General features: G+C 40.8%; 1 protein-coding gene across 19 annotated transcripts in view; it reads left to right on the forward strand.

Annotated features, from left to right (window-relative positions):
* The window catches only part of DIAPH2 (diaphanous related formin 2), a 503,126-nt gene that overhangs the window by 224,204 nt on the left and 251,803 nt on the right, over positions 1-27,119 (forward strand). For 8 of the 19 annotated variants that reach the window (XM_084813816.1, XM_084813809.1, XM_084813811.1 and 5 more), the window contains one exon: positions 14,637-14,760. The exons of 3 other annotated variants lie outside the window; for them this stretch is intronic. In XM_084813816.1, coding sequence (XP_084669942.1) covers positions 14,637-14,760 — 124 coding nt within the window. Of the gene's footprint in view, positions 1-13,946; positions 14,028-14,636; positions 26,946-27,119 lie in introns of those variants that run through there. 8 more of the 19 variants (XR_014784813.1, XR_014784809.1, XR_014784810.1 and 5 more) reach the window with 3 other exon arrangements.

Here is a 27,119-nt window from a genome sequence, read left to right on the forward strand (position 1 = left end):
CAGATTAGATGCATTAAGTGCTGGAGGGCAGAGCCTGCATTTGTAGAAGTAAAAAGAATGCAGAGCGGGTATTTCTAGGCAAGAATCACCAGGCAGGTTGGAGTGTGATAACACTTCCAATAGTAGATACTGCTCCTGAATCTGCTGCTCCCTGCACCTAGGATAATCTCCATCTTGGAGCCTACCTGGAAGGGGAAAATGGTTACAAGTGCCCTTGGTAGTGTCATTGTAAGGAATAATCAGTGCGTAGGGGGAAGCAACCATCTCCTTACCCATTGATTCTCCTCAGCAAGCCCCCACATTCGCTTTCTTTACAAGCAAACATGTATTTGCTTCATAGTTGTCCTCCAACCTGGAGAACCTCATATTTCACTTTTTAATGGCACATTCTAGACACTTCAGTTACCCAGAGGTTTGGGGGAGTATGTGTGCAGTGTCTGCTTCAGGTTCAGTGAGTAAAGAGGTAATTTTTGTTGGAGAAGTTGGAGCAGTCATTCTTTGTTCAGCTTCTCTGAGCGGCCTTTTTTCAGACCTGATTAAAGATCCACAGCTTTGCAATTGCTGAAACATTTACAAGCTGTGCAGATTGAATGAACTCTCACAAGTGTGTGAGTGTGAGTAAGAGAGATGCTGATGATCTGGTTTTGTGATTGTATTTGTTTTTTTGCTTATTTACCATGGTTGAGAAATTGCTCAATGTTCCAAACAGAGAGAGCCCTGGTGACAAAGCTCACTTGTAAATAAAAACATTAAAACGTGTTGTTTAAAAGTGTGTATGTGATATTCTGCAGATTGGTAGGAAATGTACTGTTTCATTGTGTTTGCTAATGAAAATCTGCAATATTTTTAAATAACTGGATAGAACATCAAAACTGGCATAGTGTTTGGGAATTAAAGGGATTATGGCTTTTGCTATGTTAAATTTAATGCCTGCATCTGTGACCATTCTGTGAAATATAGTGTCTGAAAATTGTTGTTCTCCCTTAAAATTAAGAACCACCTTCATGCTTCAGAGCAACTCCCATCATGCCGCTATTCCAGTAAATCACTAGTGTTCTGTGCCTATAACAGTCTGTGTGAGCACATTAGTAGAAGGAAATTAGGTACATCAAACACAATAGAGTTAAAGAAAATCGCTTGTGTATCTCAGATGTCATAAGGTTCACTGGCAGAGGTCTGAATATTGAACAATGTAGTGATTTATCATACAAGAAAATGTACTACTTTGAATTCTAAAGCAGAGGACAGTAAAGGAGATGGGGTGAATTTTGTGAACTGTTCTTTTGATATTGGTATGGTTTTTGGCCTGAGGCTGCCTTTGACCATTTTACCAGTAGTGTGTATGCACTGCACATCTTAGTTTCTGATTATGGAATTGCTTACATAACTCAGTAATAGTAGAATGAAATACTGACTGTCTTCCTTAGTTGATGATTATGCTTTTAAGGAGGGGTCCAAGCTGGCACAACCAGCTGCTTCCCTTGTGCATGGGAGCTTTTAACCCTCCCCAACTCCCTTTAAGTGACACCTCCCTCCCAAAGTCCTCTGGAGTGGCCCCCCGTAATGTACATGGGGATACCATCTGAAGGCATTTTGCCTTGCCCTCCTTCCCATGTGTGAGTAGGTGGGAGGTGGTGCTGCAGGTAGGTCTCACCCTAAATTTGCAAAGGTGAAAAATGAAATGTATGGATAAGTTGTTCCATTAGCTATGTGATTCACCAACAGTAAGCACTATTTTGCTTTGCTTTTGTCCTTTTCGTTGCTCATTTTAAAATTCCGAGTGATGCTTGACCTCCCTTCTTGATCTGGCTATAAAATGGAATGATCGACCTAGCAGTGCATTCTTTTAAAGAGTTGAAAGTTTGCATAATAATCCAGTTCAGCACTTGATTTTTACAAGAACCCATTTTATAATTTGAAGTTGTAAATATATTTTTTGCCTCTCATCCTAGCTGCCTGACATGTTAAATTATTAAAATGATTTTGCATGTTAAAATATTTAATATAGTAAGATTATTAATATTATACAGTACATTCAAATTATTTTTTGTCACTGCTATGTTTATGATTGTATAAACCTTGACAGTATGCCAAAAAAAAGTCAATTTATATCATTATTTTTATACAAATGCAGGGGAAGCTCTTCAATTTGTGGCTTGTTAAATGTAGACCAGGCACAAGGGGCACCATGAGTTGCCAGGCCATGAGTTGTTGGCAGGGTTGTTGGACACCGTTGCTTCATTTGACAGTCTTAGAGTAAAAAACTTTGCAAGTTGCCTCATTAATATCCATTCTAGCCCCAGTTGATTAGACATATGGATGTATAAGAAGTAGCCCTTCTCAGCCCATCTCTTCTGTGGAGATACTGCATTATCTAGACTTAGTGTTGTGATCTAGTGCTGTGCATAACAATTCACATACCATAGTTACTGAAGAAATAGAGGCTGTCACCACTGATCATGGAAGGGTCAACATCCTGTGGTATAATTGTGTCTTGCTATCTTTCCCCCTTGGCTTCTTTGATGGTCTGCTGTCCTTAGGTCACTGTCTGTGATTACGTTTCCAGCTTTCACCGTTTCCACCTGACTTTTAGCTAGTCAGCAAGTCTGCACACATCACACCACCACTAACTTGGTATTGCTTCAGAATCTGAAAAGCTCACAGGAATGCAGCAGTCACTCAGTGTACCTTCTTCCCATTGAAAAGTTTCAGAGAGGGTGATACACCAACATTTGTAAACGGTATTGTTGCATGAAGGAACAGGAAGAAACCTCTGCTGGCTCATGGCTTCAGATGTGAACTTCTAAGGTTCACCAGTCTCTGTTCCACAGAGCGTTCTTCTTTCTCAAACTGGATTGATAAATTTTCTGTTTCATTTTCTATAGATTATACTGTTATTGCAGCATAGACCTTTTGCACATTCCCTTCCCATTAAGTATGATCTCACAATGTCAGTTTATTTATTTCTTAGAGTGAATGACTCATGAAGTTCTGATGAATCCAGAAGCCTCCTTGGGATAGATTGGTTATGAAATACTCTGTATCTTCAAATTTGTTCTGTTCCTCCTGGCAAAGTAAATGGGCAGGGCAGTGTGAAACTAGGTGCAGAGTTTTCTCTATCTTTGACAGAGCGAGATAGTTCTGCAAAGATAAACTCCTAAAATGGAAAAAACTAACAATCACACAAAGACATGATCAGCATTTTGTATGTGTCTGATTTAACGGTGTACTTTCTTCTTGCTTGTACCTTTTTATTGTTTAAGGGTTTTTATAAAAGAAAATCCTAAAGTGCTTAATTAAATAGCACTACAGTCTGAGTGGTAACCTTTTTTAGTGGAAGATTTTTTTTCATTCTGGACATGTGAATTGGCCCTACATTGCAGAATCCATGTAGCAAGAAACATTTGTTTTATTTTCCCATATATCCCAGACTATAGGAATAGTATTTCTGATGAACTGCCCCAGAAAGAGAGAGAATCTGAAATACATTAACACAGAAGACAAAGTAGCTAGTAAACAGTGTAAGGGGAAGAAGGATACGTCATTCTCCGAGGTTCTGTAAGGACTGGAAGGAAAACAAAAATTCAAAGACATTGTGTTTAATATAGGGCTAGAACCTTATGTAATCTGATCATACTTTTGGGATCAAATCACCTCTGTGTTTGACTGTGGTGTCCTCTTTATTGATTCTGCACAATACCTAAATTTGAAACCTCCTTTATAAAGGCAAACTTATTGATGTTGAAAATAACTCCTGTTCTGCATACAAACTACCTAGAAATAGTAGTGTGTACACATTTTTCCAAGTAGCGCCAGAAAGAGTGAAGCGGCTGGGCCAAAGCCGAAAGGACACTCAGCTGTGGATGTGTCTGGTAGTGAAAAGAAAATCCGATGCTGTAAAGAACAATATTGTTTAGGAACCTGGAATGTAAGATCAATGAATCAAGGTAAGCTGGAGGTTGTCAAACATGAGATGGCAAGATTGAACATCGACATCTTGGGAATCAGCGAACTAAAATGGACAGGCATGGGCGAATTTAATTCAGGTGACCATTATATCTACTACTATGGGCAAGAATCTCTTAGTCGAAATGGAGTAGCACTCATAGTCAGTAAAAGTGTGGGAAAAGCAGTTCTGGGGTACAATCTCAAAAACGATAGAATGATCTCAGTACGAATCCAAGGCAAACCATTCAACATCACAGTAATTCAAGTCTATGCCCCAACTACTGAGTCCAAAGAAGCTGAGGTTGATCGGTTCTATGAAGACCTACAACACCTTCTAGAACTAACACCAAAAAAAGATGTCCTTTTCATCATAAGGGATTGGAATGCTAAAGTAGGAAGTCAAGAAATCACCGGGATAACAGGCAAGCATGGCCTTGGTGTACAAAATGAAGAAGGACAAAGGCTAATAGAGTTTTGCCAAGAGAACATGCTGATCATAGCAAACACTCTTTTCCAACAGCACAAGAGTCGACTCGACACATGGACATCACCAGATGGTCAGTATCGAAATCAGATTGATTATGTATTTTGCAGCCAAAGATGGAGAACCTCCATACAGTTAGTAAAAACAAGACCTGGAGCTGACTGTGGCTCAGATCATGAGCTGCTTCTTGCAAAATTTCGGCTTAAATTGAAGAACGTAGGGAAAACCACTAAAGCATTCAGGTATGACCTAAATCATATCCCTTATGAATATACAGTGGAGGTGAGGAATAGATTTCAGGGATTAGACCTGATAGACAGAGTGCCTGAGGAACTATGGACGGAGGTCTGTAACATTGTTCAGGAGGCAGCAACAAAATCCATCCCAAAGAAAAAGAAACGCAAGAAAGCCAAGTGGCTGTCTGATGAGGCTTTACAAGTAGCTGAGGAAAGAAGGGAAGCGAAAAGCAAGGGAGAAAGGGGAAGATATATCCAACTGAATGCAGAGTTCCAGAGAATAGCAAGGAGAGACAAGAAGGCCTTCTTAAATGAACAATGCAAAGAAATGGAGGAAAACAATAGAATGGGAAAGACTAGATATCTTTTCAAGAAAATCAGGGATATCAAGGGAACGTTTTGTGCAAAGACGGGCATGATAAAGGACAAAGAAGGCAGGGACCTAACAGAAGCAGATGAGATTAAGAAGAGGTGGCAAGAATACACAGAAGAACTATACAGGAAAGATCTTAATGTCCCTGATAGCCATAATAGTGCAGTCACTGAACTTGAGCCGGACATCCTAGAGAGTGAAGTCAAGTGGGCCTTAGGAAGGATTACTAACAGCAAAGCTAGCGGAGATGACAGTATTCCAGCTGAGCTATTTAAAATCCTAAAAGATGATGCTGTTAAAAGTGCTGTACTCAATATGCCAACAAATTTGGAACACTCAACAGTGGCCACAAGACTGGAAAAGGTCAGTTTACATTCCAATTCCAAAGAAGGGCAATGCCAAAGAGTGTTCAAACTACCGTACAATTGCGCTCCTTTCACATGCCAGCAAGATTATGCTCAAAATCCTACAAGCTAGGCTTCAGCAGTATGTGAACTGAGAACTACTGGAAGTACAAGCTGGGTTTCGAAGAGGCAGAGATCAAATCGCCAACATTCGCTGGATCATGGAGAAAGCAAGAGAATTCCAGAAAAACGTCTATTTCTGCTTCATTGACTACGCTAAAGCCTTTGATTGTGTGGATCACAACAAACTCTGGCAAATTCTGAAAGAGATGGGGGTACCAGACCACCTTACCTGTCTCCTGAGAATCCTGTACGAGGGTTAAGAAGCAACAGTAAGAACCGGACATGGAACAACTGATTGGTTCAAAATTGGGAAAGGAGTACGACAAGGCTGCATATTGTCACCCTGCATATTTAAATTATATGCAGCATACATAATGAGAAACGCCGGGTTGGGTGAATCACAGGTCGGAATTAAGATTGCCGGGAGAATTATGAACAACCTCAGATACTGTCAGGGTGGACACCGAGCCCATAGAACCTCAGAGCAGTTCTGATTCTGAGGAGGAACAGCCGTCCATGGGAGAGGAGCGTGCTTATCCCTCCCAGGCCCTGCAGCTGGCAGAGATTCCTCCTGCCAGCATTCCAGACATAGATAGTGGACCTGGCAGTGAAAGAGTGCAGGAGGAGGGCTGGCTGGATGCTCGACGCAGACGCAAAACGCGACGAGCTATGGAGGGTGCAGAAAGGAGGCGTAGCGCCCATTTGGCACGCAAACAACGGTCGCGTCCAGAGGACCCAAGGGAAAAGGGGAGGGACTCTCCCTAGCCCATAAATTCAGGGTCTGCAAGTGATTCTCATTCAAACGGGGACCAACTGTTTCGAACCCGGGGCATAGGTTACTCTGCTGTTCATAGCTTAGTCGCTGGTGATAGAGTTATTAAGTTGTAAAAGGAATAAAGCCTTGAAAAGAATCATTTGTCTGTGTCTGGAGCTGGCTACTGGAGTAGACTGAAAGACGCCGGCTAGGGCCCCCTGACAGATACGCAGACGATACCACCCTAATGGCAGAAGGCGAAGAGGATCTAAAGAGCCTCTTGTTGAGGGTGAAAGTGGAGAGTGCAAAAGCTGGTTTGAAACTCAACATTAAAAAAACGAAGATCATGGCATCTGGCCCCATCACTTCCTGGCATATAGAAGGGGAAGAAATGGAAGCAGTGACAGATTTTATTTTCTTGGGCTCCGAGATCACCGCAGACGGTGACTGTAGCCATGACATTAAAAGACGCTTGCTCCTTGGGAGGAAAGCTATGGCCAACCTAGACAGCATAGTAAGAAGCAGAGACATCACCTTGCCGACAAAGGTCCGTATAATCAAAGCTATGGTTTTCCCAGTAGTAATGTATGGCTGTGAGAGCTGGACTATAAGGAAAGCTGAGGGCCGAAGAATCGATGCTTTCGAACTGTGGTGCTTGAGAAGGCTCTTACATGTCCCCTGGACTACAAGGAGGTCAAATCAGTCAATCCTAAAGAAAATCAACCCTGAGTGCTCATTAGAAGGACAGATACTGAAGCTGAAGCTCCAATATTTTGGCCACCTAATGCGAAGAGAAAACTCCCTGGAAAAGACCCTGATGCTGGGAAAGATTGATGGCAAAAGGAGAAAGGGATGGCAGAGGATGAAATGGCTAGATAGCATCACTGATGCAATGAATATGAATTTGAGCACACTCCAGGAGAGAGCGGAGGACAGGAAGGCCTGGCGTGCTATGGTCCATGGGGTCACGAAAGAGTCGGACATGACTTAACGACTGAACAACAACAACAACAACATTTTATTTATTTAATACATTTATGTCCTGCCCTTCCTCCAAAGAGCTTAGGATATGGTGGTTCTTTGCTCCCCCATTCACCTTCGTAACAACTCTGTGAAGTAGGTCAGGCTAGAGAAATTGGTCCAAGGTCACCCGGTGAATTTAATGGCTGAGTGGAGATTTGAACCCAGATTTCTCCAGTCTTAATTCAACACCTGAACTGTTAGACCATGCTGGACTAGAACAAAAATTTAAAATATTGAAGTGTGTGTGTACATTCCCCCACCTCACCCCACATGAGGCAATTTCATGGGGTCAAGTATGTGACATTTACATTTTCTCCATGAGGAGTTATTAAAGGGGAAATGTTTACAAATAGCAGAGTTGTAAGACAAGACAGCATTCTCTTTGTATCTTCCCATCAAGAGAGACATTTAACATAGGACACTATCATAACATGTTATGGTTTGAAGCAAATTGATTCTGTCTTGTTGCTGAGCATGTTTAACAGAATTCTTGCTTACATAGCACGTGACATGCCTTAATGTGCCTCCTATTTGATTGTACTGGGTGGGGGAAGATACTTGCATTTTGTTGCTTTATTGCTAATATCTTCTTTCCCCTTGTTTACTAGAGAACCACTATAGAAATGTTAAACCATTTTAGGAGTTCAAACTGGGTGTAATCAGTGCAGTAATGAAAATTTACACTTGGAATACTAGAAATTGGCCTTCTGCTGTTACAAGGAGAGTAAGAACTTTAGCTGATGTTGGTGTGAAATATATATAACTGCCAACAGAGTCCTAACATGTTCAGTTAGAAGTTGTGTTCATGGACTTAAAGCCCCTTCAAGATGAAAACACCAATTAGATTCTGTGGTACGTTCTACTAGCCAGCTCCCTAGAGTCTATCCTTCAGGGTGCTTTCCAGTAAATTTTCAACAATCTGAGCAATGCCATTTTTTCCATGTCTCTTGGAAATTGGTTTCATGGCCTAATTGGTGTAATTTTCTTGAGGGGAAAAAAAAGTGCACCTATCATTTTTAAAGTACATAATTAGTTCAAATATTTGCTAGTCTGTTGCTGGAAGCCTGTAGAATTCACAAATATATATTAGATAATGTTTATGTATTAAAGCATTTAATTTTAATATGTGTTAAATAGGTTGCAAAAGCAATTATTGTTGTCATTAGACTGCTTGGTTTGAGGTGCAGAAATGCACAGATCAGCCAACACTAAAATGTGTGGCTCAGCAGATTCATTATATTTCTTCCATTGTCATCCTTGGGAAAGCGATTTATGTCCTGTTAACACTGGTGTGGTTTAGATACAACTCCAAACCATGGTTCAGTATTATAGAAATGAGTTTGCATGCACCCCCCTCCCCTTCCCCTCATTCACACCAATTATTTACAAACTGTTTTGATGTATTCATTGTTTGTATTGTATCTAAACAGCATTGCCCTCCAAACCAGGATTTCAAGGCCAGGGGGAGGCAAGAGCAGACCAACACAGGCCTTATTCCCATGCTCCCAAACCATGGCTTAGTGTATATTATAACCTAGGAATAGACAACAAGACAGTGTATCCAGTGTTCCAGGATTACTGGAATAGTAGTCAAAAACATCTGGAGGGCACCAGTTTGCTTATCTCTGGTATAAACCAACTTTTTGTATTCTGCTTTCTCTGTAGGTCTTTCAGTTTTACTATAACAATACGTAGTTCAGCATTGTTGACCATTATAGCAGTATATAAGATATACAGGCCTTGACAATAATCTTTTCCTCACTCTCCAGTATTTTTCTACCTTTGGAGTACTAGTGTCAACAGATGCCTGTAGTCATTGCAGTTTTATATATCCTAACATGGGCTCCCATTTCTGCCACAGGGGTGGCAGGGGTAACATTTTATTGTTTCCTTAAATACTCAGCATTGACCCTAACAACCTTTCAGGAAGGACTCAGGACCAGAGCGCTCATGTGAGATAAATTGACAGCACAGATAATCTGGGGGAGGAAGATGTTTTTCCATCCTGCCTCTTCTTTCTCTCTGCAGGCTATTTGTGCAGCCATAATGCTTAAGAGTCTAGTAAATGACTTGTCTAGGCAAAGAAATGAGGCTTATGACCTTTCCCATATTCCAGGCACTCACAAGGATGAATTGCTCCCTAAACAATCATCTGTTTAAAACCTAGTTATGAATTATTTGTGCTTATATGACATGATAAAGAGAAAATTACAGTGTGACAGGAATCCTTAACCTGTCTTTCATCATCATCAGGGTTGTGTTCTGGCATTCATGGCCATTCAATCAATTTTCAGGGTGTGTGTAGAAACATACTAGTAAATCCAGTTGTATTTAGTTAGCACAGACACGTTCCAGGCTGCCACCGCAAAACCCTCCTCTGTTTATAGCTATCAAAGTTAGGGGTGTACGGACTGTGTAAAATCCGCTCCATCTGTATTTTGCAGATTGTCAGGTGCCTTTTGTTCTGTTGTCTGCCCACAGACAGATGTGAATATTTTTTTCATCATGTGGAAAAATATGCAAATAATTACATAAGTATTTACATAATTTTCCTTAGTATGTAATATTTAGCGTGTTGTCCCCATTCCATTCAAAGTTTCCTCAGCAGAAGCGTACATATTTTCCTATGAATTTATATGCGTAAATTTCAGGAAAGTGAAAAAAATCATCCGGAAGTCCATGGACTCCACGATACCTGAGGGGGTTGCTCTGCAGCGGATTCCGCAGGTTGGATTCTTAGAAATCTGAGCTCATTCTGCTCTGTCTTTAATTTCTCCAGCATCCCTAATCAAAGTTAATACTAATGAATTTGACTTAACCTTCATGAATTTGTCTAATCGCCCCACCTACCCACTTCAAGGCATTGCGACTTAACAAACAAACTACAAAGAACAACTAATTGTGAGAATATGTTTGTAGCGATGATTGTGTTTGGGGAGGAAGCACTCACTTTTATTTGTACTGAATTTATTGCTTGAAAATGTATTGCAAGATCCAGAATTCTAGTATATGATGTGTGAATGAGAGAATAATTCACCTCAGACTAATTTTTCTGTGTGGTTTATATTATATTATAAACATTTATCATAGCCACCATCCCAATTTCCATTTTCTGTACTAAGAGTGCAGTCTTCTAGAGTGGCCGGGTAGAGTCGCTGGGTAGCTGGCCAGATGGCATCTAATAATAAATAAACAAACAAATAAATTTTATGCATGTTTAGAAGAAAAAACCTACACTTCTCAGCATGCCCCAGTCAGCCATAGCATTGCACCCTAAATGCACCCTGTTGGGATAGTCGACCGCCTCCGAACTCAGAGGTGACCGCCTATCCAATGCAGGGCAGGAGAAGCATGGAGCGGACCATCTCCTCTGCACTTCAGCTGCCCTGCATTTACAGCTAGACAACCGATTTCAGCTGTCTAGCCATGGGACCTCGGAGCATGGGAAGTGGCAGCTGGACGACACATAGGATGTGTCGTACTGGGATTTCCAACTTCCCCGACACGCCCCCTGGAATGCCCCATTTTTGCCACTCTGCGCACCTCTTCCGAGTGCGGGGCCATTCTGTGTTGCCTATGAGGCAGCCTGGGAGGGGGTGGAGGCCAGTTCTCAGGGAACTGGCCTCTGGAATTGACCTATCCGTCTAGCTGCTGACTAGGATTGTGCCCTTAAGCTTCTTAAGCCTGCCTTAAACTTCTTGAGCCTTTCTTCAAAGAAATCTCTGTGATAATTTCAATAGCTCTTGTTCTACATTCTCTAACTTTTATGATATCAGTTTTGTGATGAGATGACTGAAACTGCACAAAATGTTCTAAATTTTGTGATATGTATTGATACTATTGATAATGGCATTGGCACTGTTGGTTTATTTTAAATTAACATCATTTTAAATTAATAATTCTTAGTACTGAATGTGTCTTTGTCACTGCAGCAGAACAGTGAACTGACATATTCAGCAAGCTTCATGTATGATTTCCAAATTTCTTTCCTGGGTAGCTATTGCCAGTGTATTTGTATTTATTTGTGTGTATTTGTATTTATTTATATTTGAAGTTGGGATGTTACTTTTTGGTCCAAATATGTGTCAGTTTGTAATAACACAGCAGTTTCCCTATTTTGCCTCAGGCCTACTAAAGTGCAGTTTACAACATGATTATCAAGACCTGCATAGAATTGACGTTGGACATTTCTTTAGATGCTGCTGGGTGTATAATTTTTACAGGATCATTTTGCTGTGGTAAATGGAAGTTTGGGATGTTTTTTGTCTTGCTTTTAGAATAAACACCAGGTGCTTTTTGTATGTGTATGTGTGAGCCATATTGTTCATACAATATGGGCTATTTAACAATATAGGTACTTACTGATTACAGTTGTGATTGTGGAAAACATTGTCAGTGGCACATTTTCTTCTTTGCTGTGTTCACAGGAATACTATTCAGACTTTGTCATTTGCATTCTGCCTTTGTTGATACTTGTGCAAGAGTCAAGGTGCATTTATAGCTTCCAGTCACCTAGGATATCAAAGTTGTTAACTTTCATAACCATTTTTCTCATTTGAATTGTCATTACCAGGAGCCTGGGTATGGGTGGGAGAAGCAAGTGGGTGCACCATTCCTTTTCCTTGTGTGTTTTGAGGTTGTTAAGGTGGCTAACAAAGCAACATCTCTGAGAAAACATTTCTCTTTACCACCAAATACTTTTTTGTTCTTGTTTTCTTTGATATTGCTTTTAGTTCCTACCATAAGTTAAAATGCCAGCCATGGAAAAAGGTTGTTTTTTATTTGTACACATGCATATGTGCACACTTCCAGGATTTTAGGAAATAGGTTTTGCTTCAAGTATAATATCCTCAGTCATCTGGAAGACAAACTTATTCTTGGTTTTCTCCTGTTACATGCCATCGACATCATAGAAGGTCAGTGACATACGCCAGAACATATCACATTAGAGACCTCTCTGCTGCATATGTTCAGAGTAGAAGACAGAATCCATCGACTCATGAGTTTAGGCAAAGCTTCATCAAAGTATTTTGGATTAGAACTAATATTACATTGCTTTTCATGATGTGTGTGAACCTTTGTATCCCTAAATTATCTGGGTATTTGTGGTAGCAGATTGTTTAACTTAACTTTCTAAAAAGTATTTGTATATGTAGAAAAGAAGTATTTCCCCTTTTCCGAGCTTAAAATCCAACTCCCCTGCTTTGAAGGAGGAATAAGCATGTTCATACAGTCAAATGATATCAGGATCCACTAATAGCTTAATTTTATTATTAGGGCATGTTTGTAAGGTCTGGCTGGGGAATGCTGGGAGTTGCAGGAGTTTTTTCTGTCTAAATATGCATAGGATTGTGCCCGAAGAGGCTTGATGTCTCTGGTAGGGGAAATTGTAAAATAGAAATAAGTTACCTAAATATAGTATCCCCATAGTGGAGTGGTAGGAAATAGAGTTCCTAGTGCGTTGCTACTGTGTAAAAGGTAGTCACTTAAAGCAGTAATTTTCTTGGCATTATGAAAAGAATTTCTAAAGAACTGGAAGATGTGGTGGTGAGACAAAACAATTTTTAATTTAATTTTTTAATTTAATTTAACAACTTCTCAATTCACTTAAAAAAAATACATTTCTGGTCACATTTCAGAACAATGGCAAACATAATACATGCAGAAAAAATCTCAATAAATAAAAACAGTCTTGGATAGGAAGACAACGTATCAACTTTTTCTAAATCTTGTTTTTAATTTTGGTTACATTGCTTTGATAGTAATAAAAAAAATCAGGGATGGAAAATGTGTACGGTGAAAAATCTCAACAAGGTGTAATGCAGCCCCCAAATCATAAAGTATTAAGTTAAATGGGGTAATTTGTTATTGTTCATTTATGCAATGAATAATAGCCCCACGTGTAGCACGTTACAGTAGTATATCCTGGATGTTACCACATCAATTACTGTGGGCAGAAGAGATAAATTAATAAAAGGTGTTCTGTGTGCCTCAGAGGTTACTTTGGGCCTCTAGTGACAGTCCTAGAAAATACAAATGTCCCTAGACTTTGAAACAGATCTTTTAGTAGGAGTGCAATCCCATCTAGAACAAGCTGAACTATATCTGTTGAAAAGTAAAGGGAAAAGAAGATGCATAAATTCTGATCCTGTCTCACCAGTGTGTAAAGAACTGTACTGGCTTCCAGTCTCTTTGCAACTCTGCATAAATGGATGATAACCTGTTTAATCTAATTATGATTTCCCCTCTTAATACTTGTGATGTTGCTCTGGGACTACAGAGCTGAATGGAAGCACACACTGGACTCACTAGCCAGGAGGCCAAGTGCCACTGGGAGGCTGCACAACCTGCCTCCCAGAAAGAATAGTGTGGTAAGAGGAAGACCAGCTTGGCCCCTTCCATCAACCAGTGAGGGAGCAGCTGCAGGAACCTTTCTTCCCCACTTCCTGCTCGGAAAAATATTTGGCTCCAATTGCCAGTTGCTTTGGGAATGCAGAACCAAAGGGAAACATGCTCCAGAGCCATGCATTAGCCGGAAGACAAAGGACTGTTTGTGTGAGAGAGAGAGAATTTGATTGAAAGGCAGAGTATATATCTTCAAAATAAATAAGAAAATCAGTGTGCCTGGTAGAACTCATTTCTCTATCTCTCATCAAATAAGCTTGTTGTTGTTGTTGCTGCTGCTGCTGCTGCTGCTCTTTCTCTTCCACCTCTTCGGAAAAGGAATAATTGAAATTAAAAGGTAAATATAGTCTAATTAAAGTAACATTAAATAACATCAAGGGATGTATTAAAAAGGGTGTGCTATAGTTTGCATGTGTGTTCATTTATGTATTGTAATTTGTATTACCTATTTTTTAAAAAAAATTGTTTAAGGTCTGGAGGAAAGAAGCTGCAATAGATACAGGCCTATATAGATCTGGATATTGTAGCAGCAGGGGGAAAAACACACACTCTTTTGCAGTCTCTCTTTAAATCATTTACATAACCAGTTGTATGTATTACTGAGATAGAATCTTTTTGAACCTTGGTTTCTGTTTAATCTACAAATTAGATTTAAAGGAATGAAATATTAGCATTTCTATCAATAAATTTGAATAGAAATAGATTAATTTCAACTAATGGCAGAATAAAATGGTGACATTCCCACATTAACCATGATGATTTCATATATTATATTATATATTCTCACTTATTTCATGAAGAGTAGAACTTTTATGAGCAGTAATTCAGACAAATGAGAGCACATTTTAATGGAATTATCTTCACTGCCTTCACGGATATTATTTCTGACACTGCTTTTCTTCCTTACACCCAAATTTGGTTTCTCAGTTATCATATTTTCCTTTAGTTTCAGCTCAAAGTCTTAAGAGCAACCTCGATTCCATGGAACATCAAATACAGCGTTTGGAAAATGATATAAAAAAGTTCCTCAAAACAGAAGATCCACATGATAAATTTGTTGAAAAGATGATCATATCCTTTGTGCAGTGATAACACTATTGTTTGGTTTGCTAGTAAAATATGTAAATTACATTATAGTCACATTATAGTCAATTTTATGTAGTTTTACAGTTAACATGGCACATCTTTTGCATGACAAATATCAAAGCAATTAAACCTTGGCCATAACATAATTGAATGTATTGCCCCATTTTTGTAGCTAAGGATGTATAATCAAGTTACACCAAGAATATTTGAAATGTTCGCATCTTGAAACAGAATTAGAGAACCATATTGTTATTGCCTTAAAGTGAACTGTAAATCTCTTAACTATTATTTTTATACTCCCATATTTGGGAGTATGAGGGGGGACACACTAAACTAAATATCTGAAGTTGTGGTTTTTCTTTGGTTTTCAAGAACCACCTGTTTCTCCCATAGAAATTGATATGAAAGCCAATGAAATTGGTGGTTACAAAGGAATTGAGTGAAGCCCTTTCCCTCCTTTACTAAGAGATACTCCCACAATGTTTAGACAAGAATTATCACCCATACGTGGGACTGTATAGTGACTAAGGATGGCGGAGAATTCTGCCACAGATTTCAGTGAAGCCGAATGCACTGGCATTCAGCCCCCTGAAATCCGTGGAGGAACGGCCTCCCACCCCCTGCAGATTCCCCCCCAGGACGAAGCTTACCTGGGGCAGATGTTCTGTCGGCGGCGGCTCCAGCGGCAGCAGCTGGACTTTTGACTGGCTGCCGGGGCCGCCATTTGCATCTGCTGTTTGCCGTGATAGGCTACGTAAGTATTTACGTAGCCTATCATGGCAAGCAAAAAAACAACAAAAAACAGCATACGCAAATGGCGGTGGCTACGGTGGCTGCCATTTGCATTCCCTATTTTCCGCCATAATAGCCTACGTAAATATTTACGTAGGCTAAAACGGCAAAAAATAGGGAACGCAAATAGCGGCTGCTGTAGCCGCTGCCATTTGCGTACGCTGTTGGTTTTTTTTTGCCTGCCATGATAGGCTATGTAAATACTTCCTTATGTAGCCTATAACAGCAGCCTGGCTGGACACAAATGGTGGCCGCTACGGCGGCCGCCATTTGCGTCCACAGCAGCCAGTCCGCGGCCAGAAGTCCGGCTGCGCACAGCCCTGGCCGGCTGCTCCGCGGAGCTGGCCAGGCAGGATTCTGGAGGGGAGGACCGGATCTCTTCCCCCGCCCTGTCGAGGATTCTGGGGGGAGGGATGGAGCGCCTCCCCCCCCACGAATCACATCCGCCTAAAGGTAAGTGACTTTCATACATCCCTAATAGTGACTATATATCAAGCGATAACGTATGACAGTGCCCATGAAGTTGACTTTTACTGTGTCAGACTGCTGGTCTGCTACTGTGTTCTCTGATTGGTGGTTGGCTCTCCAGGGACTATGCAGGAATCTTTTGCAGCCCAGCTGGAAAGATTATTAAAGGTGTCAGAAATTGAACCATGGACATTCAGCATGCCAAACTTGTGCTCCATTGCTGAGTTGCAACTCCTCCCCATACAACCGTGTCAGAAGCCTGTGATATCTGTCTTAGTAGCAAAAAGAACTTTACAATGACTTCATTTATTCATTTATTCATTTAAAATTATATAAAATGATCTTCATCCGTATGAATACCAGGGCAGTATCCAATAATACCCCTTCATGGATCACTGCCTTGTTGTGGCGAAGGGGCTTGCGTAACTCAGTGAAGCCATAAGCTATGCTGTGCAGGGCCACCCAAGACGGACAGGTCATGGCAGAGAGTTCTGACAAAATGTGGTCCACTGGAGAAGGAAATGGCAACCCACTCCAGTATTCTTGCCAAGAAAACCCCATGGAACGTATCACAAGGCAAAAAGATATGACGCCAGAAGATGAGCCCCTCAGGTCGGAAGGTGTCCAATATACTACTGGGGAAGAGCAGAGGGTATTTCCAAGTAGCGCCAGAAAGAGTGAAGCGGCTGGGACAAAGCCGAAAGGACACTCAGCTGTGGATGTGTCTGGTGGTGAAAAGAAAATCCGATGCTGTAAAGAACAATATTGTTTAGGAACCTGGAATGTCAGATCAATGAATCAAGGTAAGCTAGAGGTGGTCAAACATGAGATGGCAAGATTGAACATCGACATCTTGGGAATCAGCAAACTAAAATGGACAGGCATGGGCGAATTTAATTCAGGTGACCATCATATCTACTACTGTGGGCAAGAATCCCGTAGAAGAAATGGAGTAGCACTCATAGTCAAGAAAAGGGTGGGAAAAGCAGTACTGGGGTACAATCTTAAAAACAATAGAATGATCTCAGTACGAATCCAAGGCAAACCATTCAACATCACAGTAATTCAAGTCTTTGCCCCAACCACTGATGCCGAAGAAGCGGAGGTTGATCGGTTCTATGAAGACCTACAACACCTTCTAGAACTCACACCAAAAAAAGATGTCCTCTTCATCATAGGGGATTGGAATGCTAAAGTAGGAAGTCAAGAAATCACCGGGATAACAGGCAAACATGGCCTTGGTGTACAAAATGAAGCAGGACAAAGGCTAATAGAGTTTTGCCAAGAGAACACGCTGATCATAGCAAACACGCTTTTCCAACAGCACAAGAGGCGACTCTACACATGGACATCACCAGATGGTCAATATCGAAATCAGATTGATTATGTCCTTTGCAGCCAAAGATGGTGAAGCTCTATACAGTCAGTCAAAACAAGACCTGGAGCTGACTGTGGCTCAGATCATGAGCTTCTTGTTGCAAAATTTCGGCTTAAATTGAAGAATGTAGGGAAAACCACTAAACCATTCAGGTATGACCTAAATCATATCCCTTATGAATATACAGTGGAGGTGAGGAATAGATTTCAGGGATTAGACCTGATAGACAGAGTGCCTGAGGAACTATGGACAGAAGTCCGTAACATTGTTCAGGAGGCAGCAACTCAATCCATCCCAAAGAAAAAGAAATGCAAGAAAGCCAAGTGGCTTTCTGATGCAGCTTTATAAGTAGCTGAGGAAAGAAGGGAAACGAAAAGCAAGGGAGAAAGGGGAAGATATATCCAACTGAATGCAGAGTTCCAGAGAATAGCAAGGAGAGAGAAGAAGGCCTTCTTAAATGAACAATGCAAAGAAATCGAGGAAAACAACAGAATGGGAAAGTCTAGAGATCTCTTCAAGAAAATCAGAGATCTCAAGGGAACGTTTTGTGCAAAGACGGGCATGATAAAGGACAAAGAAGGCAGGGACCTAACAGAAGCAGATGAGATTAAGAAGAGGTGGCAAGAATACACAGAAGAACTATACAGGAAAGATCTGAATGTCCCTGATAGCCATGATAGTGAGGTCACTGAACTTGAGCCAGACATCCTCGAGAGTGAAGTCAAGTGGGCCTTAGGAAGCATTAGTAACAACAAAGCTAGCGGAGATGACAGTATTCCAGCTGAGCTATTTAAAATCCTAAAAGGTGATGCTGTTAAAGTGCTGCACTCAATATGTCAACAAATTTGGAACACTCAACAATGGCCGCAAGACTGGAAAAGATCAGTTTACATTCCAATTCCAAAGAAGGGCAACGCCAAAGAGTGTTCAAACTACCGCACAATTGCGCTCATTTCACATGCCAGCAAGGTGATGCTTAAAATTCTACAAGCTAGGCTTCAGCAGTATGCGAACCGAGAACTACCGGAAGTACAAGCGGGGTTTCGAAGAGGCAGAGGAACTAGAGATCAAATCGCCAACATTCGCTGCATCATGGAGAAAGCAAGAGAATTCCAGAAAAAGTCTATTTCTGCTTCATTGACTACGCTAAAGCCTTTGATTGTGTGGATCACAACAAACTGTGGCAAATTCTGAAAGTGATGGGAGTACCAGACCACCTTACCTGTCTCCTGAGAAACCTGTACGAGGGTCAAGAAGCAACTGTAAGTACCAGACATGGAACAACCGATTGGTTCAAAATTGGGAAAGGAGTACGACAAGGCTGCATATTGTCACCCTGCTTATTTAACTTATATGCAGAGTACATCATGAGAAACGCCGGGTTGGATGAATCACAGGTCAGAATTAAGATTGCTGGGAGAATTATCAACAACCTCAGATATGCAGACGATACCACCCTAATGGCAGAAAGCGAAGAGGATCTCAAGAGCCTCTTGTTGAGGGTGAAAGAGGAGAGTGCAAAAGCTGGTTTGAAACTCAACATTAAAAAAAAGGAGATCATGGCATCTGGCCCCATCACTTCCTGGCATATAGAAGGGGAAGAAATGGAAGCAGTGACAGATTTTACTTTCTTGGGCTCCAAGATCACCACAGACGGTGACTGTAGCCATGAAATTAAAAGACGCTTGCTCCTTGGGAGGAAAGCTATGGCAAACCTAGACAGCATAGTAAGAAGCAGAGATATCACCTTGCTGACAAAGGTCCATCTAATCAAAGCTATGGTTTTCCCAGTAGTAATGTATGGCTGTGAGAGCTGGACTATAAGGAAGGCTGAGTGCCGAAGAATTGATGCTTTCGAACTGTGGTGCTGGAGAAGACTCTTACGTGTCCCCTGGACTACAAGGAGGTCCAATCAGTCAATCCTAAAGGAAATCAACCCTGAGTGCTCATTGGAAGGACAGATACTGAAGCTGAAGCTCAAATATTTTGGCCACCTAATGTGAAGAGAAAACTCTCTGGAAAAGACCCTGATGCTGGGAAAGACTGAAGACAAAAGGAGAAGGGGACAGCAGAGGATGAGATGGCTAGATAGCATCACCGATGCAATGAATATGAACTTGAGCACACTCCGGGAGAGAGCGCAGGACAGGAAGGCCTGGCGTGTTATGGTCTATGGGGTCACGAAGAGTCGGACACGACTGAACGACTGAGCAACAATCCAATAATATGACTATTGATAGTTATGTAAACACAAAATACAATAAAAATGATAGAATATGATCTTGAAAACAAATAAGGGGGAAGCAATGCAGTAACTCAAACAGCTGAACTTAAAATGCCTGGGCAAAATTTTAACATGGCACTGGGAGGATTGCAGTGTCTGCACAAATGTATTTCAAAAGGGAGGACATCCCATTATCAGGATGCCAAAGCAGATTTTTTTTGGGTCAAATAATGTATTGAAGGTTGTTGGAGATGCTGTAAATCTTAAGAAACAGACAGGCTGATATAGGGAAATATAGACTAATATAGGGAGGTTGCCGAAATTTTCGAGGGGAGGGGCAGCACACGAGGCCAAGGATTGTGCAAATAATTCTAAATCATAGTTTAGCTTTTTTATCAAACAGGAAAATGGGGATGTAGAAAAATGCTCTTCATTGTGTGGATCGACACTACAGACCACTGGTTTGCCATATGATGCAGCTCGTCATTTTCCCCAAAGAATAACAGTTATAGGTAAGTAACCATTTCCCTTTTACTTTCAAAAATAAGTATTCAGTTTCTGAAAAATACATCCCACGCAGTTGTATAGTTGGGAGATGACTATTTCTTGGTTTAGACACTGACCTGGTTTGCAGATAATGGCAACCCATGGTTTAATTATCATGGTTAGTTGAACCATGGGTCATTATGTGCAAACCCAGAACTGTTGATTAACTATGGGTCATTACCCACAAACAGCCCACAAAGGGAACCCATGGTTTGTTGGGTTATTTAAACCATGGGTTGTCATTATGTGTGAACCCAGAATCGTGGGTTATTCATGGGTTGTTTCGCCAGGTTGCATAGGCAGTGGGCAAAAGCAGTAAAAAAACACACAACCCAGCTTCTTTACATGCCAGTAATGCAGTGCCACAAAGGCAGTTGGGATACCAGGGGGGCAGGGGGAGTGGATGAAGAAGGAGGGAAACAACCCAGGGCCTGGGAAATCAAAGCAAGGTCTGTTCGATTGTCTGCCAGAGGAACCCTGGGTAGGGCTTTAAATAAACCATGGATTAGCATTACATGCAAACCAATGTAATATTAAACTGTGGTTTAGTGTTACAGTCATGAACTTCAGCTATGGTTTAGTGTTACAGGCATGAGCCTCAGGCTCGTGTGTTTCCCCTCGCTTCTCCTCTGACATGGCCATGAGAAGCAAAATGAAAGCTATTGTGTCCATTTCCTATTAACCACAATTTATTCTTAAATTTGAACCCCAAACCGAGGTTAATCATAACTATAGCTTAGAGAAACAGGGTGCGTGCTAGTAATTCTACATCCTAATTAAGCATTAAGGCCAGTGAGGCTATTTCCTCCTACACTTCCTCTTTCAAAGTAAACCATAGTTTGCTGATATCTGAAGTGGACAAACTACAGCTTGATTGTGTTTTCCAGTATTGTAATATGCAAGACATGTTCTTGATTAGGATGTAATAATTACTATGATTTGCCAGTGAAAGAAAACTCAACAAGAGGAAGGAAGGAGATGAGGGAACGTTCCACCCTGAGGCTTGTTCATGTACAGTAGGTCTGGACAGAGCTTAAATTGTTTTCTGTTATTTGAACAAGTCTTTCTCCGATATGAGAAGATTACACTCAAGTCTGATTGAAATTGTGTGTATTGCACACAACTGTGTATGTGGATTTCTCATAATTAAGTTCCCATGTTCTTTCATTGGTGAAGTTGAAAGAAGATTTTTAATGTGGTTCATTATAGCCGGTGATACCTGTTCTTCCCTTTTGTTTTTAGTTTATTGTGTATTCCTTGTATTGATCAAAATCACAGTATTTCAGTCATGCACTTGGAGAGAAGTATAGCTGTATGGCATGAGTCTTATGCTGGTAGTACTGAAAGTGACAACTACTTTTCATTACTTTGTGGCAGTCCAGGGTAGAACCACCCCTGCCATCTGTCAATTTCGAAACTTTGCTACAAAAGAAATAATGTAAGAGCTTCTTACTATTTCAACACAGTTGCTTCCTTTTCATACATCATGATTTGAACTGTATGCAATGGCAACCCAGCTAATAAAACAGCTTTACTTAATTGTAGTTCTCCACATTTAAAAAGTAGTGTGAAGTGCAGGTATTTGTAATTTTTTTAAAAAAAGCTTTCTTGGTTTTATAGTTTCCTGTAAGCTTTAAACATGCCATGACAATAAAAAAAAGGCAAATTAGTCAGGTTGATAAGTTTGTCAAAAAAACTACTGTTCTAGCTAAGAGTTCAGGCATTACAAGTGACATATTACCTTGAGTTCCTTTGCCTGTTTTGAAGTTATATTTGTGTGGTATCAAATTACAGTGCATAATTGAGCTTTCAGCTTACCACCATAGAGAAACAATATTTATTGTATTACAATATTTTCTGTAGAAATACTTATAACAAGTTTTAGGGAGCAATCCTATGGCTGCTAGACAGCAGCTAGGTGGCCATAGGATATCTTGTTTTCCAGGAACCGACCTCAGAGCCTGCATTCCGAGGTCAGTTCCCGGGGAACTGACCTCCCCCCACTTCCTCGCTGCCTGTGCGGAACAGCCCCATCCTCCATACTCTCAAGAGGAGTGCGGGGTGGCCGAGAAGGGGCGTGTCTGGGGGCGTTTCAGGGCAGGGAGGGTGGAAATGCCTGTACGTCACATCCAATGTGTCTTGCAGCAGCCTCCTGCCCCGCTCCGCCCTCTGCGGCTAGACAGCTGCAATCGGCTGTCTAGCTGAAAATGCAGGACAGGAGAAACGTGGAGGGGATGATCCCCTCGATGCCTCTCCTGCCCTGCATTGGATAGGCAATCGCCTCTGAGTTCAGAGGTGGCTGCCTATCTGGATAGGATTGCACCCTTAATAATCTATTTTATGAACAAATGTAATACTTTTTGCATCCCACCAGCCAAACCCAGTCCTCCAGATGTATGACAGCCCACTAGGGATTCAAGAAACTACCTTGTTTTGCTGGCTGACGGCAAACATCTGGTAGACCACAATCCATAAAATACTTTTACGAACAAATGTAACGCATGAGCTGTGAGATCATTTACTGTAATGTCCTTCATTTCAGTTCCACATTTTCCCGTATCCAAGATCCTAGTAATTGCTCATGCATGTTAACTAAGATTTCATAGCTAGCATATGCTTACTGGCATGAATTCATGCTTGTGGATGGATGGGACAGCTAGCAAAATCTGTCTTTGAGTGAAGTCCAAGGAGAGCAGAAACTTTTGAGGCATCCAGTGCCTTAAATACTAATGAACCTGGGGGACCTCCTTTGCTCCAATCCTCAGTTGTGTTGCTGATGCGTCTTAAAGGACTCCTTCAGCAACTAGTGTACAATTCTTTATCTTGAATTTGTTTTCAGTACATGTCTCGTGATTCTGGTAAAGACATTGCATCTATCAGGAATGCTAAATTTGGGTAGACGTCTCATTAAATTTGGGTAGCATGTCATTACTCCTTCTACTCCTCTTTGCTAACAGAAGCCTCGGGATAAGTAGGGGGTAAGTCTGAGGGCCCAGCATCCAGTGCGCAGTAGTCAAAGATGCAGCTTTTCCCCCTCTTCTGTGTTTGCCTTCCATTCCATCCTTGTAGCATAGAATGTAACAGTCAGGCATACGAAGGAAAGGTTGGGCAGCTATGTCATCAGTCAGTGAGAGATCCTAATTAAGCATTAATTATGTTCATTATACACAGAAAGAAAGGAAGAAAACTAGTTCAATTCAGACAGTATAATTTTTATTAAGTCTAATGTTAGCATACATTTGATAATCTGACAAGCACAAGGAATTTGTTTTGGAATTCAGTGATTTAACTCAGGTCTGTGTGTATCAGAAAACTTTCTCTGAGCAGTGCAGGGTTTTCAGTTTTGCTACTTAGAGAAAGAGGAGCTGAGGAGGAAATAGCCTGTCCAGTTAGCTCCTAAGAGGCAGACACAGAGTTCCCACCTCTATCCAAAGGAATAGGATTTTCTACTGGTCAGGTGTGTCTGAAAGACTTCCTCTGGGGTGGTCTTTATATAAATACGGCAAAACCCGCAATGCTGTTGACTCCTTGACTGGAGTGACTGAAAAGATAAGAGGATCTTCCCTACTGCTGGGTAGGAAGTTTGAGTCCCTGTGTCAGACTCTTACATCTTCTGTTCATATAGAATAGATCAGTTTTTTATTGGGCCTGAAATTTAATCTTAAAAGTAAGTAAGTAGTTGCTGACAGGAAGCTCTGGCGTGGGATGGTCCATGAAGTCATGAAGAGTCGGAAGCGACTGAGCGAATAAACAACAACAAGTAAGTAGTCAAAAATGTTATTTTTCTGTTTAAGGATTGTTCTTCACAGTGGTCAATAGGGGCTTCCTTGGATGGACAGGGTATTTGGCAAAATAGAGCAGGTGCCAGTTCTCTTTTAGGGAGATTAGTTCCCCTTCCTCAGTGCCTGGGAGTTTAAAATTTGTGGGTACTGAAGATGTTTATGATAGTGGTACTTCCTGGTCTGACTCTGGAAGCTCTGGAAAAGTCTTCGTCAGGTAGACTCAGGACTTGAATTGAATCCTAAGTATGATAAAAGGAACTCCCAGAATCGTATGTATGTATGTATGTATGTATGTATGTATGTATTTATTTATTTATTTATTTTATTTTATTTCAAGTATTTAAAACTTGCTGTTCTTTTGACATGGCACCCAGAGCAGCTTACATGAGATTAGAAACAAGATAGTCTCTGCCCTCAGGCATACAATCTAATATACGTATATGTGAGAAAAGAAGGATGAGAAGGGAAGAAGGAAACAAACAAATGTATGCACCAGTAGTTACTGACGATTTTTAAATAATGATCAGCTTCAATAGAAACAGTTCAGGGAGAAGAAGAACCAAATGGGACTGATTTCTCAGCTGAACTGATGAAGTTGCTATGCTGCCCATCTCTTCTTTGCTGCAGCCTGATGGAATGGAATGATAGTAATGACTATTATTTATTTTTATTCAAACATATTTTGCTGTCGAAAAACTGTAATATCTGAGCTGGTCTGTATTCATTCATTCATTTGTACCACACCTTTCTACCAAAAAATGACACTCGGGGCATGCCAGGGTTTGTTGAAATGCTGTGACGGTGGAATTCATTTGAGGAAATTATCCATCTGGAACCTGCAACATCCCCCTCAGTTCTACTTGGAGTCACTGGTTCATGGGGTGCTGTTAAGAGGAGATAAACCAGTGCCTGGGCTGTACCACTTAAGACTGCTGATGAGGGTGCACTTGGTGGAAGGTTCCCCCATGAAATAAAAGTTTCCCACACATAGGAAACCAGTGTGTATTAAGGGAATGCTTAGGCTGTGATTGGGGAGGTTTAGACTAGAACTGTTGCTCCCTGAAATCTAGCTCTGTGTGTATCAGCTTTCCCCAACCTAAGTACCCTACAGATACTTTGGACTACAACTCCCATCATCCCTGACCATTGTCCATGCTAGTTGGAGCCAATGAGAGCTGTAGTCTAAAATGTATGGGGGCACCAGGTTGGGGATGGCTAAGATATATAATTCCTTCATGTAACCCCCATCTGCAACTTAAAGCAATACATCTCAGACTCAGGTTTACCATCTCAGTGATAGGTGGCATTGAAGACTTCTGTGAAACTGGCTTGTAATATTCTACTATAATTTGTTTTTAGCAAGGGTTATACAGAAATGCAGTCAGAAGCTAGTTGATTCTAGTTTTAGGTTAGGAAACAGAATGGAAAGAAAATGCTTCCCAGGATGTTTCAGTTCAGTGATTCTTTGTTGACATGTGGGTCACCTCACAATTTTCCTATTTAACTTTGTAACTGTTCCTGGATTGTACTGTGCAGGTATGCTCCTATCCTGTGAATAGAAGCTCAATTATGGTTTGCCACCAGGATCTTGGCAATTTCTTCCTGCTTTTCTGCTTGAGCAAACTGTTCTTTTAATAAAGCTTCTTCTCAAATCTGCCTGGAAAGATTCAACACTGAGAAGTCTAGCTCTGATAATTTTAAAAAAGAAAAGCAATTTCAGAGCCTTGCAAACTTGGCTTTGACTCCTTATATTGTTCTCTTTTTCTGCAGGTAATTAAGGCATTTTAAAATGAAAGCCCTCTGCATTTTGTATCAGTATGTTACAGATGGTTGGTTATTCTTCATTATTGTCACCAAAGTGTGACTGTTTGTCCACATGGGATAGGGAACTATATTAAATGGTGAGGACCTGTTACTTTGTGTTTCTTTTAAAGTAAAAGGCATAATGTTATAAAGGAACTTGCTATTAGGTTGTCACAGAACCTGATAGCTGATATGAGTAAGGCTGTAATCCTATACACAGTTACCATGGAATAAGCCACATTGAACGCTATAGAATTTACTTATGAGTAGACATGCATCAGATTGAACTGTAAATTAATTTATTGAGAACTAGTCGAACATATGCTGGATCACACCGAGTACCTATAGAGTCTAGCATTCTGTTCCCACAATGGCCAACCAGATGTCTATGGAAAACCCACAAGCAGGATATGAGTGCCATTAGCACCTCCTGCTCGTGTTCCCCAGGAATTGGCATACAAAGACATACTGCCTCTGACACTGGATGGAATATACAGCCATCTTGGCTAGGAGCCATTGATAGCCTTTTCCTCCCTTAATTTGTCTGATTCCCTCTTAACACCATCCAAGTTGTGGTGGCTTGTTGTTGTGAATTCCATAGTCTAACGATGCACTGTGTGAAGAAGTATTTCCTTTTATATGTCCTGAATCTGTCAGCACTCCGCTTCATTAGATGACTCTGGGTTCTATTATTATGAAAGAGAGAAAACACTTCTCCCTATCCACTTTCTCTACACAATGCATACATTTATACACATCTATCATGTCCCCCCTTACTTGGCATTTTTCTAAGCTAAAAGCCCCAACTGTTGTAATCTTTCCTCACAGATGAGTTGCTTCAGCCATTTCGACTGACCATTCGGATTGCCTTTTTCTGCACCTTCTCCAGGTCTACAATACTCTTTTTGTAGTGTGATGACCAGAATTATACATAGCATTATGATAGTTGTAATTTTATTTCTGAACATTTCCTAATGATCCACAACATGGAATTTGCCTTTTTCAAAGCAACTTCACACTTGGTCATCGTTCTCAGCAAGCTATCCACTTCACCACCAAGTTTCCTTTCCTGGACCCTTTCCTAGTTAGACACATGTATTGCTCATGTGTTTCAGAACAAACTAGGATCCACCAATGAGGTCACTGCCTTTCCCCTCATTATTATATCATCTAAAGGTATTGTAACATCAATTGCATTAAGAGAGTCAAATGTTTTGTGATTTCGACATAATTTTATAATTGTTTCAATTTTCATAATCGTTTAGCCAAAACAAAACATGAGGCTTGAATGGTGTCCATAGAATAGAAAGCCAAAACTCTTAAATAAAACTGTAGGATTTAGGGTTTTTT

This window comes from Heloderma suspectum, chromosome 9, assembly GCF_057233095.1.
Source record: "Heloderma suspectum isolate Gila_16-S chromosome 9, 16-S_ref, whole genome shotgun sequence".
Classification (NCBI taxonomy): Eukaryota; Metazoa; Chordata; class Lepidosauria; order Squamata; family Helodermatidae; genus Heloderma; species Heloderma suspectum.